The sequence below is a fragment of the Dromaius novaehollandiae genome, chromosome 15, assembly GCF_036370855.1.
Source record: "Dromaius novaehollandiae isolate bDroNov1 chromosome 15, bDroNov1.hap1, whole genome shotgun sequence".
Taxonomy (NCBI): domain Eukaryota; kingdom Metazoa; phylum Chordata; class Aves; order Casuariiformes; family Dromaiidae; genus Dromaius; species Dromaius novaehollandiae.
Window position 1 is genome coordinate 11,189,243 of NC_088112.1, and position 12,906 is coordinate 11,202,148.

General features: G+C 42.8%; 1 protein-coding gene across 5 annotated transcripts in view; it reads right to left on the minus strand.

Moving 5' to 3' along the window:
• GLRA1 (glycine receptor alpha 1) overlaps window positions 1-12,906 on the minus strand; it is a 60,592-nt gene that overhangs the window by 20,705 nt on the left and 26,981 nt on the right. For all 5 annotated transcript variants that reach the window (XM_064520898.1, XM_026118544.2, XM_026118546.2 and 2 more), the window contains exon 4: window positions 2,775-2,998. In XM_064520898.1, the coding sequence (XP_064376968.1) occupies window positions 2,775-2,998 (224 nt within the window). The remainder of the gene's footprint in view (window positions 1-2,774; window positions 2,999-12,906) is intronic.

A 12,906-nucleotide genomic window follows, 5' to 3' on the forward strand; every position in this document is an offset into this window, starting at 1 on the left:
CCTCTCTGGCAGGGGACTCCATCTCTGACCAGCAGAGAGATAAGCCTTCAGTTACATCTTCAGCCAAGTCCCTTGGGTAGAATTCACTGCAAATATCTCCCAGATGTGGAACAGGGGTGACTGTGGCTCCAATGAGATCATGAGGTCATGAGATACTGAGCACACATTGGACAAGTGTGTGCTGAGAAGGGCATGGGGAATGAAATCCTCAGCAGTGATTTTGGGGGAACCCACTGCCAAGCATGCTGAGCTTTTTTGGTTCCTTGGGACAAAGTCCACCTTCCTGTGACAGCTTTGACTACAGTCTGACTATTGCAAATGCTAGCAGTAAAGAGCCAGTTAGAAAATGGCAAGGTACTTTAAATGGAAACTTTTTTTAAAAAGTAAAAAAGTATTTCTCTTTTTGGAAACTCTTTGCATTTACATTATGGTCCTCCATCACCTTCTTTCCTCTCCATCCTCTTCTTTCTTTTTGGTTGCTATAGAAAACTGTATTTGAAAAGGAACCAAAAATTTAATTTGGAGAGGACAGAGGTAGAAAGGTTCTTTTTTGTAAATAGCAAAGGTTTTTGCCTTGGAAACAGCAATCAGCTCAATTGTATTGCTCTGTGTCCCCTGTCATTCCACTGTTTTGCAGAGTAACCTCAGAACTAGCATGACTCAGTATTTCCCCTCTGTGCTCCTTAAAACCCACCTGGAACAGGACTTCATGCCATGCTAACTGCCAGGTCACTGGAGAGACATACTTGGTAGCAGTTTTATTATCTTCCATCATTGTTAAAAATGAAGAAGTGTGAGCTTTCCACCTACAGCCCACATGCTTGGCAATTCTTCTATTACTTTGGCTGTCAGGGAGCTGCTCTTTGGACTGGAACCACCCTGGTGTTTGATGGAGGATGTCTACATTGTAGCAGTGGGCTGTTTATTTTCCATTTTACAGCTCCATGCTGCTTTTTCTTCTCCATGGCTGACACTCAAAATTGTAGTGGGCAGTGGGGTGCACATACCTTCGGTGAATTTACAATATACATACGGTGAAAAAGTCTTCAAGATATAGTTTAACTTTCTTTCCCCCTTTATGCTCGTGAGGTATGTTTTTAATTTCATTGCTTCAAAATAAAGGGTGAATGGGATTGAAAGTGAACTCAAGGTGGGGGATTGGATGGTTTTTGGGGGGAAAGTTAGTGCAATTAGTTTCGCTTCACTGATGGATTCTCAGATCTAGTCATAAATGGATAAGTGGCATGAATTATGCGGAGACAAAGCCATGGAGCTCTGCTTTGCAGTTCCCTTAATTTTTTGTCAGGAAATGCTGTAGTTTTCAGACCACAGGTTTTCATGGGCTTCTACCAGTTTTGATGCAGTACAGCTGGTTAAACCTTTCAGGCTTATGTTAGTATACTTTCTCCAGTAATTGTACATTAGGGATATTAAGGAATCTATTAGTGATGAGCAGAAGTCCTTGGACTGAGAAAGGTAGAGAGGAGCTAGATTCCTTCCCAGACCACCGCTCTGTCTCTAAATGCTTTGGCTAATGCTGTCTTTTCTCTCTATTGTAGAAATAGCAGTAAGTGGTGATCATCTGGCCAAAGTACCTACATCCTCCTGTTCCAACATGGATTCAGTTACTGAGGTAAGGAGGCATTTCCCATACTCTTTTTACATTGTTGTTTTTCCCCTCCCTTCTCCAAATAAAACTGAAATGAAAATAAATGAAAATAAAAATTCTCAGAAACAGCTGCATCTTTGCAAGTCTTGAGGACAGAGCAGTCTGGGGATGTGGGAGTAACCCAGCAATACAGTGCCCTTCGCTACCACAGAGGAAGCCCAGTTCATGGTATATGGTCTCCATTCCTTTCAAAAGCAGCATCCTTCTCAGGGATCTGGAAGGAGGCATGAGGCACAGAAAAATTTATCCCTGTCTGAAGCTGTTGTTCACTGGTGTGGGGAAGAAGTCTAATGTGTATGGTAGAGTACTGCCTGGCTGCCCAATCCTTTTGGATTGGTGCCTTTTTATTTAATCATGAAGAAAAACAATGGTGTTTCTTATGTTTTCTTTCAAACAGAAGCTACTAATGCAATTGAGACTTGAAGCTCAGGCAGCTGACGGCACTTTCCCAGATTGTTTCCACCCTTTTGCCAAACTCTTCTGTTTTGAGTGGCTGTAGAGAAATCTCTTCCCTTATATCACATTACTGTGCTCCCACAAAGACTTGTTTAGACATGTAAATGGGGACCAGTACACCCCACTGCTCCTAGGCACAGGTTAATACAGGATATAAAGGTACAGGATATAAAGATGAGGAGCTGGTTAATGATCTTTCCTTTCTTTTTCCTTGTATAGACGTAATTAATTAAAAATTCTAAAACAACATCGATCAAGAAAATGAGAATATGTTTCATTTCTCAGTGATTCTCCTGTGAAGGAATCTGCCCCAGAAGCATAATGCAACACTGGCACATGCCACAAAGGTTGTGGGATATCCATCCATGGGAGGGTTCAAGACTTGACCAGACAAAGCTGCAGCCAACCTGATCTAGTGTTGGCAATAGTCATGTTCTGAGCAAGAGGTTGGATGGGAGACTTCCAAAGGTCCCTTCCCACCACATTTCTATGACTGTGAATTGGATGCCCTCCCACTTAAAAAATAATCAATTCCTTTTATCCAAAGGTAAGCTTGATGTGTCCAGTTTCTCACTTTAGGCTTGAACAGTGGGTATTTAGCTCTGCCCTCCCCCACCTCAGTGGGGCTCTCCCCATTCAGTCACCTCACCTGATGCTGTAGAGGACATTGCCATTTCTGGAGATCCTGAGGAGCTTGTTGTCTGTGGTGATCTCATGGAAATGGGCCCCTTTCTCATTAGCAAAGAACAAATCGGGCTTCCAGATGGAGTCTAGCATGGAGGGGTCCAGATCCAGGGAGTCATCTGGGTATTCATTGTATGCCAGCCGTGGGTCGTTCCATTGCTGTCGCAAAAAGATGTTCACCCTGTAATCCTGCATAGTGTGAGGGAAGAGTGGAGAAATGCAGTCAGAGAGTGCTCAGAGCAAGCCAAAAGTATTGAGAACTGGACAGTGTATGCTGAAATGTCTCTCAGAAGTGAACCGTGTCTAGGCTTATACTCCTAATCTATGGCAAGCCTTCTTGGCATTATTTCTCAAGGAGCTGCTGTTATTTTTAGCTCTGTAGCTTAGAGCTATCTCACAGGGTGAACAGCTATCTGTCCTTACATCCCTCCTTCATAGCAATTGTCAGCTGTGTGTGAAGTGCCAAGACCTCTGGTCCAAACTCTGGGGCTGGAGAAGCACTGTTCAGTTGCAGAGGTCAAAGAGGGCTGGTATCTGCAAGTTGACTGTTGCAGAGGATTAAGGGGGAAAAGGCACCAAAGTCAACTTCCCCGTATTGTGACTATCTATGGGTCCTTTTGGCACTTGTAAAAGGAGAAGGCTTGATGAGACATGCAGCCCATGGAAGGGAGATGTCTTGCAGGTACACTAATATATAGTGCACCTCAGCTGAACTGACAGCAGCAGCTGCCCTTGATGAGAGTATGTGAACACAGGAGGGATGTGCATGGAATCTCTTCTCCTGTTCCTAAGCTGGTGTTCTTGGTTCTTCTTTCTAACATCCAAACACTATAAGCACTACAGATTTTATAGGTTGGCCATCTTCTTTAATTGAAGCTAGTCCCCCAGCACTACAGAAATGATATCTGCCTCATAACTTTGTGTCTTACAGCTCTCCTGAGCTCCCTAGGCCAAGGCTAGCTGCTGAGGTCTAGCTCAGACATCCCAGCTGCTCTCGTGGACAATTAAAGGCAGTTTCTCTTCTCCTTGCCTGACCAATAGCTTCCCAGGGCCATCTGCCTGTCCCTTTTCTGCTGAATTTTACAGAAGAAAGTAAGCTAACAAACTGAAATGGGGAGAGGATGAGCCAGCTATCAGGAGAGGGGTAAAAAAGCTCCATGTCCATAAATTAATTGACATTTTCTAAGTACAGAGGCAGACTGCATCTGAACAGCAACATATCATACGCCAATTTCACTGCCCTAGCCCAAACTAATAGTTGTTATCATGTTTAGTGATTTGATGCCTTTCTAATTCTGATGCACCTTGAAGCCCCTTAGTAAGAGACAGGCAATAGAGGGACTCTGATGTGCTTCCCAGTATCTAATACTTGCTGCAGGCACTAGGACCTTCCCTTCAGTGGGAGACTATCTGGCAGATCTGAGGGGCTACCTCTGATGCTCCACCAGATCTGTTCTTTCCATCTGGAGAACATAAGGCTCTGAAGTTGAAGGATACATTTGGAGGAGAGTCTGACATTGGTGCCTCAAGTGGCTCACCTGACTGTGAACCTACAGCCTCTTGTCCTGGAGGTAAGAACATTACCAAATGAACCAAACTTGCTGAGCTGATATGCTCCTATTTCCACAATGATGAGGCCTTAGAGAGTCCAGTCACATTGGAGGGCTGGGAGAGAACTGTCTCTTGGACATTTTGTGGTTTTGGAGGGGGCAGTTCATAGTCAAACCCATGTTCTAGAAATGCATTTCAGGCCACTTTGTGACCATCTGCATCCTTGGAGCTAATGACCTTAATAATTGTGACAATAGCAAATGGACCAAAGACTTGATGCTGAAAGGAGTAGACTTCTGAACATCAAAAAAAAGTCACAACACTCTCTCCTGCTGATATCTCAAATGTCACCTCCACAAGTCCTAGTGGGTCCCTCCGACTTAATTATCCATATCTGTCTCCCCCAGATAATGTGTCTTGAGAAAATGTGAATAACTGTGGAGAGCTAGCAGCAAGGATCTTAGCGTAGGACTAGCCAATCATGCAAATCTGAAAGAGAAAAATAACCCTGAATCTCCACTTTCCACGGCGCACAGCAGCTCCCTGAACAAGCCCTATACTTCGAATTCTCCCTTTTCCATGTATAAAGATCTGCAACCATCGTAGTCAGGGGAAATCAGTGTCACCAACCTAACAGGTAGCAAGTAAAAGGTTGTTTTGCTTATTCAGCTGCAAATAAGCTGGATACCAGCAGGTCAGTTTCAGCTGGAGGTTTATTTCATGTACAACACAAATTAAACTCATATTTGGAATAAACTTCAGTGGTAGCTGCCCAGAAGTGTTCTTAGCCTGATGGATTGCTGGAAGGGGGAGGGGGATAATATGAAGCCAATCCTTCCACAAGGGTCTGTGTTACTGCGGATAAGCTTTGAAGCTTTGTTACTGGAGTAAATTCACTGCTTTAGCTGCAAAATTTTCCAATAGGAAAGGAAGTGGTGAGAAGAGTGGCATAGTGTGGCTCACGTTGGTACCACAGCAGACATAAGAGACTATTAAGAGAATGACTGCCATAGTCGTAATGACCATGATGATGGACATTAACCACATGCCTGTGAGCCAAATGAAAATGAACTTCTCATAGTAGATGGCTGTGGGAAGGCCCCTCCTAACTCATCTCCAGAGAACAAGTGCCTTGTACTCATATTCTACATGGGAACAGTCCAGAGGCATGCTGTGAATAACTAGTGTATGTGACTGCATTCCCTCCTTCCAGAGTACGTTCAGCAGCGTGGTAAGTAACTCTGGTATACGTTATTCTTTGTCCTCCTCCTTTGGAGACAAGTGTATGCAGTGGATATTTGGTTTTCAAGTATAGATACCTGAACATTTATGTTATGATACAGAAAAGGCAAGGCCAAAGAAATGTAATACATGCGCTGGATTCAGTTTGCTGGCTTTACCGTTTAATAGCATTAGTATTGTAGGTAATTCTGTCTGTGTGTTTGTTTGTGTGTGTGTGTGTGTGTGTGTGTGCGTGTTTATGAAGATCTTCATTCTCAGTGTGTTCATTCTACAGTTCTGGGCTGACCACTAGAAATAGTTGTCTCCACCCAGATGATTTTTCCCTTATGATAGACAGCTGCATTGCACTATAATAGTGATGGTGTTATGCAGCCTTTCAGATTTCTTGTGTCCAGGGTTATTTGAACACATATATGAAAATAAGCACTGTGACTGCAAACTGGACATGAATGCCTGAGAAGCCAGCATAAGGCATGGAGAGCAAGTATGGTATGTCTGCAGCTGTGACATAGCCAAAGATATGGGTTGCAGTATTCGGTACCAACTGAAGAATTGTGTGTTGAAAGCTTTGTGCCTAGGCATTGCAGTCAAGCTGAGAGATGACAAGCTGAATAACATTCATTCTTTAGCTAACTGGAGGTGTACAGTGTTTCTCCTGGATGCTGTTGTGTGATCTTAATTGACATCACCAAGAAGTCCACAGTTACTACTAAACAATGGACTGAGTGGATCAATTTCTGATGTGAACTTTCAAGCACAAAAATATTTTACGGGGGCTGCAAACTCCACAAAAAACTTCTCTCTTTCTTTCTGCATCAACTTTGTATCAATTGCACTCACATCTGTGTGCTGATCACATCTAGGCATAGATTATCTTGAGTAGCCTGCTCCCCTGTCTGGCTTGGGAGTGGAGAATCACAGAATCACAGAATAGTTGAGGTTGGAAGGGACCTCTGGAGATCATCTAGTCCAAGCTCCCTGCTCAGGCAGGGTCACCTAGAGCACGTTGCCCAGGATTGTGTCCAGACAGCTTTGGAATATCTCCAAGAAAGGAGACTCCACAATCTCTCTGGGCAACCTGTTCCAGTACTCAGTCACCCCCACAGTAAAGAAGTTTTTCGTCACATTGAGAATGGTAAGTCTGTGTTGTGAAGGCATTCACAAACCGTTTTGTGGTTTGGCACAAAGGCCTTTTGTTCTCCAAGGGGAATGACACAAGGCAAGAAGGAAAATAATCAAAGTGATTGAAGTAGTTCAATTTGACAATGCTGAAATGAAATTTGCTTAGTGGCTTTGTAAAGATCCAAGGAAATGGAAGATCATTTGAGATCATTCCTTCTTAAGGTACTAGGGTCTTGACATCTGATGATGAGTGAGCTGATGAACAAAGTGGCAGGCTGGCTTGGAGCTGTGAAGAAAGGGGGTGGAGGCTGTCAGAAAACTGAGTAGGTTTCAGTCCCACTCTCTTTGGTTCTGTCAGACCAGCCTCTACATAGAACAGCTCTGGTGAAAGACTCCACTTTGACAAATTTACATTTTGCTGATGGGAAAAAAAAGGGAGAGACTGAATTCCCCCAGGAGGAGATTCTGTTATCCTACCTGAATGGCATAATATGAGCAACTTTACTTGCGCTGAGTTCATTCTGTGGAAAGGGATGAACAAGTATTTAATTAGCTACTTACTCTTCACAAGAGCACTACAACAGGCTGATTACATAAACCCACCAGAAACAGATCTGAAGGTGTTAATAAGGGACCTCATTACCTCCCCCAGCTGTAGCCAAGCAGTCAGTTTGAAACATACTGTGAAAGGCTGCACCTGGGCCAAGTGGTGGTAATGGTGGATAACAGTTGTATGGAGGTACTGGCAATGAGAGAGTCTGCTGATCCAGGGAGGCAGGTACATGGTGAGGGATGGGAGCGGTGCTCTGGTGCTTAACAGGTATTCTTTGTGCTGGAGCTCTAAGGATAAACTTTTCCTGGGCCTCCCTACAAAAGAAGGGGGAAAATCAGATCTCTTTGGCCTAAGAATGGAGCATCAGGTCAGGGAGCGATCTGTGCTTGGGTGTATAGCCCTCTGCTCTTCTGGGGAGCTGAAGATGGGAGGTGAGCTATTGCTCTAGACTGGTGAAAGGAGCAAGGGTTTATGACAAAGCTATTGTGATAAAGATGATGGAAAAACAGTGAGAGATCTGGCCCTCAAGAGATGGCTGCAATTGCTGAGAAAATTCTTTCACATCTTCTGGTTATGAACCTGCTAAATGCTGCTTTATAGTAAAGCTCTGCTTGGGAAGGGAGTGTTTAATGTTCTTAAATAACTGTAGGATCTGAAGGTGAGAGGTAATGCTTACTATAAGTAGACTGGCTTTTTACCTTGGGGAGCTCAAAAGGAGCTGGCAAGTACTACCTGAAGCTATATGGATGATACTGCCACACAGCCATTTCTTGAAGTACCTGTGCTAGTGTTACTTTCTGCCACTAATGATGTGAAATTCTGGGAACAGCAGCAATAGATTCAGTATGAGAAACTAAAGCACTGCAGACTGAACCAATGCAAAGATGTATGAGCATCTAGGCCTGTACTAAATGCTCTTTCTGAGTCCTGCCCCAGTTGTAAATGGATAAGTTGCAGAGAAGCTAGGGCTGAACTGGTCTGTCTTGTCTGGAGCTGCAAAGAAGGAAGCCTTAAAGTCACTTTTTTGCCTGCCATTTGCAGGGAACATACTAGGCCTGTGTATTGGCTGTCCTGCTTCTAAGGTGTTTGATTCTCCTGGGAATGGCACTTGCAATGAACTAGCTGAAAGCATCTGTTTCAATTTCCCTGCAAACTGAGCACTGCTGTAATCCACTTGGGTTGTTTGATCCCAAATGCTGTCCTGTGAATTCCTCCAGGCGTTTTCCCTGTCCAAAAATACCTGCTTTTCACCCTGGCACTGCTTTTCATTAGTCAGTTTGCAGTGTTACTCTCATAATCTTGGCTGCTAGTACAGCCTCTGCTTCTAGGGCACGTGTATGTACGTGCTATGTCTCAGCCTATATAAGAGTTGGTATACAGAGAATGGAGAACCCTTGGGCTGCCCTCCATGATTTATCTCATGGGGTTTTTTTTTTTTTTTTTTTTTTTTTACGTGTTTAGCTTTCATCTTCTGTTTCCCACATTTGTAACAACAACCTCTTATGCATTTGCAGCACAGTACTGCAGAATTCACTAGGTCAAGTTGTAGCTGATGGATTCATGTTATGCCTCAAATAGGCACTCTGCAGCCTGCTTCTTGAGTAAAAGAACATTGGAAGAAAGAGCAATGGCTGGAAAGCCACAGAAAGGTCTTGTGATCATTTCAAAGGCTAGGGAAGTTGTGGGTGAGTGGGTTGTGTCCCCCCCACGCACACACTCCTTTCTTCTCAAGTTGCTCTGCCTATAAGCTGAGACTGCCTGTGGTTAGCCCTGTAAAGCTTTCCTGTCACTTGCAACAGACTCATCCTAAGTTCTACGTGTTTGTTAATAAGTCATCTTTACTAGAAGAAATCCCAGCTGCATACCATAATGATATTTCCCTGTAAAAGAACCATAAATAAAGAGCTGGGGAAACTGCCTACTATGAAAAACTAGCTGAAATTCCAGGATGTAAAACATAGAAGTTTATTGGAAAAAGATATGGAAATGCCCACTGAACTCCCCCATCTCAGCTGTGCATATCATACCTGTGGAATTTGCAGAGCCTTTGGCATTTTGAGAGGTTTGCAGTGCATTGAGATTTTCAAGAACTAAGCTAGTATTTGGGTGCCTGTGGGAAAACCTTTGTGATTTGTGTGTGTGGGTTTTTTTGGTTTTTTTTTTGTTTTTTTTGTTTTGTTTTTTTGGCGCCATCATCTCCCAAACAAAAATGATACTACTTTCCAAATTAAAACCCCTTTCCTTGATGCACTGGCTGCCATTCTGAATTTCAAATCTAAGACATTTATTATGAAGTCTTGCTCCTCACCTTTTTTTCTGTTCCTGTATTTGAAGCCATTTTGTGGCTATTTTTTTTTCACTCTCCTTTCTCTGTCCACTGCAAAGACTAACTCCAACCAAAGAGATTGCCAAAACACTGCAGGCCTAATCCTGAAACTGCAGCAGGCTGTAAAATCCTGTGAAAATCTTTCTATTTTACATTGCCTGACTTGTTACTTGCCCATCATCTCTGTGGAGCTGATGGTTGGTTTCAAGAACAACTGATTGCAAAAAATTAAGGTCAAAACTAAGCATTTTCTACAGGTTTTGTGTGATGATACTTATGCTTCCTGCTGACCTTGGGGTGAGTGGATCCAGTATTAAATGCATGACCTGTACACTTTATCAATCACATTTGCTGTGCTGGAGACTGTGAGACTGGAGTGAGTTGCTCAGTCCAGTCTGCAGAAATGGTTCATTATCTGGCTGGAAAGCTCATGTACAGATGTCTCCAAACAAGTATTTTACAGTTGGACAATTGCAACCTTCAGTTTATTCTGTCTTTGTTAGATGTTCAGAGAGCAAATATGGTCATGTTGTTGCTGGCTAGAAGATTACATCAGGTTTGCCCTTTTCAGATGGAATGACTATGGCATGAAATCAGCAAAAAGATGATAGATTTGCATATACAAACTGTGCCTGAGACCCTGTACTGGTTGTCTTATGCATTTTCTTTCTTCCAGATTGTTGTCTGTGGCATGGTGGCCCTTAAAAATAGGATTGGGAAGGGTCATCTTGGGCACTGAGTCCAGCTCCTGACAATTCTAGGTGATCAGATCCAAAAATACTTTGTTCTCTGTATGCCTCTATTGTACACAAAACACTCCCAGCTGCTTAAGCCACCTAGAGATCCATAAACAAAACAGCAGCTTCCACAGAAAGAGAGATCAAGGGCATGACTTCACTCTAAGTTTGCTATTATAGCTCTTATAGCAGGAAATTTATCAGATGAAGTGCTTAGATAATCTTAGCAGTTGTCTTGCACTACAAAGAAAAGCCAAAGCTAGTATAGTTCATTCACTTTGAAATAAGACCCTCTTCCCTAGGTGCTTGATTTCTGTTTTATCTTGAATGAGAAATCTGTAGCTTTGCTTTAGGTTCCCTACCCTGGTAAGGCTAGGGAGAAATGTTTTTGTTGCTGTTATAAAGATAGGACAAGCTGTTAATAAAAATAAGCTGGTAGAATGACTGCATCTTGTATTCGTTGTCTGGAATCCCCTGCTGTTGGATGCATTATTGTAGTAATGCTTTGGGACAGAAGGAGGCTGTCTAGACCCATCCACCCATCTGTCTGGCTTTTGTAGTTGGTAATGTCTTTCTCTTTGAAGCGCTTGCTGGATTTGAAGGAATATGTTCCCTTGCTGTCCTTAGAGCTGATCACAGGCAAGGTTGATGGATATATGTTATGAGCCACAATCTAGCATAAATGGCCCATCAATTATGGGCCCCACCAGAGGCTTTTATATTGGTCTCTAGCTCTGCAAGATGCTGAAAGGGGTTTAATTCCCTCCCTTTAATTGGACTATGCCCTGGGGAATTCACTGTGGTGGATGAACTTCTATTTCTGATTTTTCTTATCATTACTTAGGGTTTTCAGGACTGTTCTCTGCCTTGTTCTTTTTGAACCTTTGTGGGGCAGATATCAGCTTTCTGTCTGTTCTGGAAGTCCTTCTTTCACCTTTCTTCTGAGGTATGCAGATCTCAATTCCCAAGTGACTGCACTGAACCCCTGTTTTGTTCTCTTTTCCTGTCTCCTTCCCCCCTCCCGCTTTCTTCCTCTGCCTTTCACGGTCCCTCAAACTGAGAGCAAGCCTTCACTTCCAATCTCTCTAATCCTCTGCATGGTGACCTCATGATTTATGCTGTCTGTGAGATTTGGCCAGTGTAAGCTTAAATGCCAACAGTACTGTTTTCTGCAGGAACTAACAGTCCCACTACAGGTATATTTTAAAGGTTCCTCTAATTACATGTGTGATATCTATAAATGAAAAATCTGTGATTCTTTTCCTGCAAGTACCAGTGAAATAGCTACTGGTTACAGCATAATGTAGTATTCCAGGATCTGGAGCTGAACCTAGCCATGCTTAGGGAGCCTAAAGATTGATATATATATATATATATATATATATCAATTTTTTTTTCTCTTAACCACCACATTTTCTTTTCTCTTGTGGCTAGTGAAGCAGCTGGTAGGCTGTTACTATAACTAGCTGTGCTGGGGCCAGTGATGGACTGTGGCCTTCTTTATGGTGAGAAGGTTGAATTGTTTCTCTTTTACCATTTCATATATAACTTGATCACTTGTTGTGATTCAAAGTAGTCATATCTTAGTCTCAAAAACCCTCCGTGAAAGACCTTCTGCCCTTCCCATGAGCTGTGGTGGGGAGCTGGTGCTGTCTGTTGTAATATGCCACATCCTCAAACAGTGGGGAAAGACTGCCTGGCTTCTCTGCAAGGGTAAATCCAAAGTCAGAAAATCCCAAAGACTGCTCTCATTTCCTGGGCGCTCTTTTCTTTTTTATTTTTCTTTTTTTTGATGCTTCAGTACCTGTGTCACGTGTGTTCTTTGGGGACAGTGATTCTGCTTGTAAATGCTGACAAGCAGTGCAGTATATTAGGTTGTGTGTAATGCTGTGTCAGCCTGGCATCTGGACTAGCTTGTCAGAGCTGGCTTTGGTATTTCTAGACAAAGCAATATGCCAAGAGGGTGTTCTTAAGTTCCCAGGAGAGTCTTTTTTTCCACAGAAAATAGAATACAAAATGGTGGGCATCTGGGGAGGATAGTCCCTGCGGCATGTCTCTGAAGTGAACTGTACCTCCCTCTCTCATGCACTACTACAGTAGTTCTATGGAATATCCTGCTTACTGAGATCCTGTGGCTTTTTGTATGACTGCTCCAATGTATCTCATAATGTAGATAATGAAAAACATGCAATTATATAATCTGCTCTGTATATTGCACAAAGATCTCTTGTGGCCCTGCCCATTTCCTTCACAATCTGTGGATCTTCTCTGCTGAACCATGTAGGAATAGAATAATTATCACCTGTAACTCTGAGGGAGGTATCCAATAAAATGTACATTGGGAACAAATCCACATTTCAATTCCAGTTCTTTCTCTTTTGCTTTATATACAAACGAATCCATGAATACACTTTTCTTCTATAAACTCTGACAAATTCTGCAGTCCAACTATGTCGAATGACAATTTTCTTTCTTCTGTTGAAAAAGAATGTTTTTCTCCCTCCCCCCAACCTTGGAAGAAGAATGGTATGAATAGTGGTGTTAGAAGAAACTTACAACCCTAGGT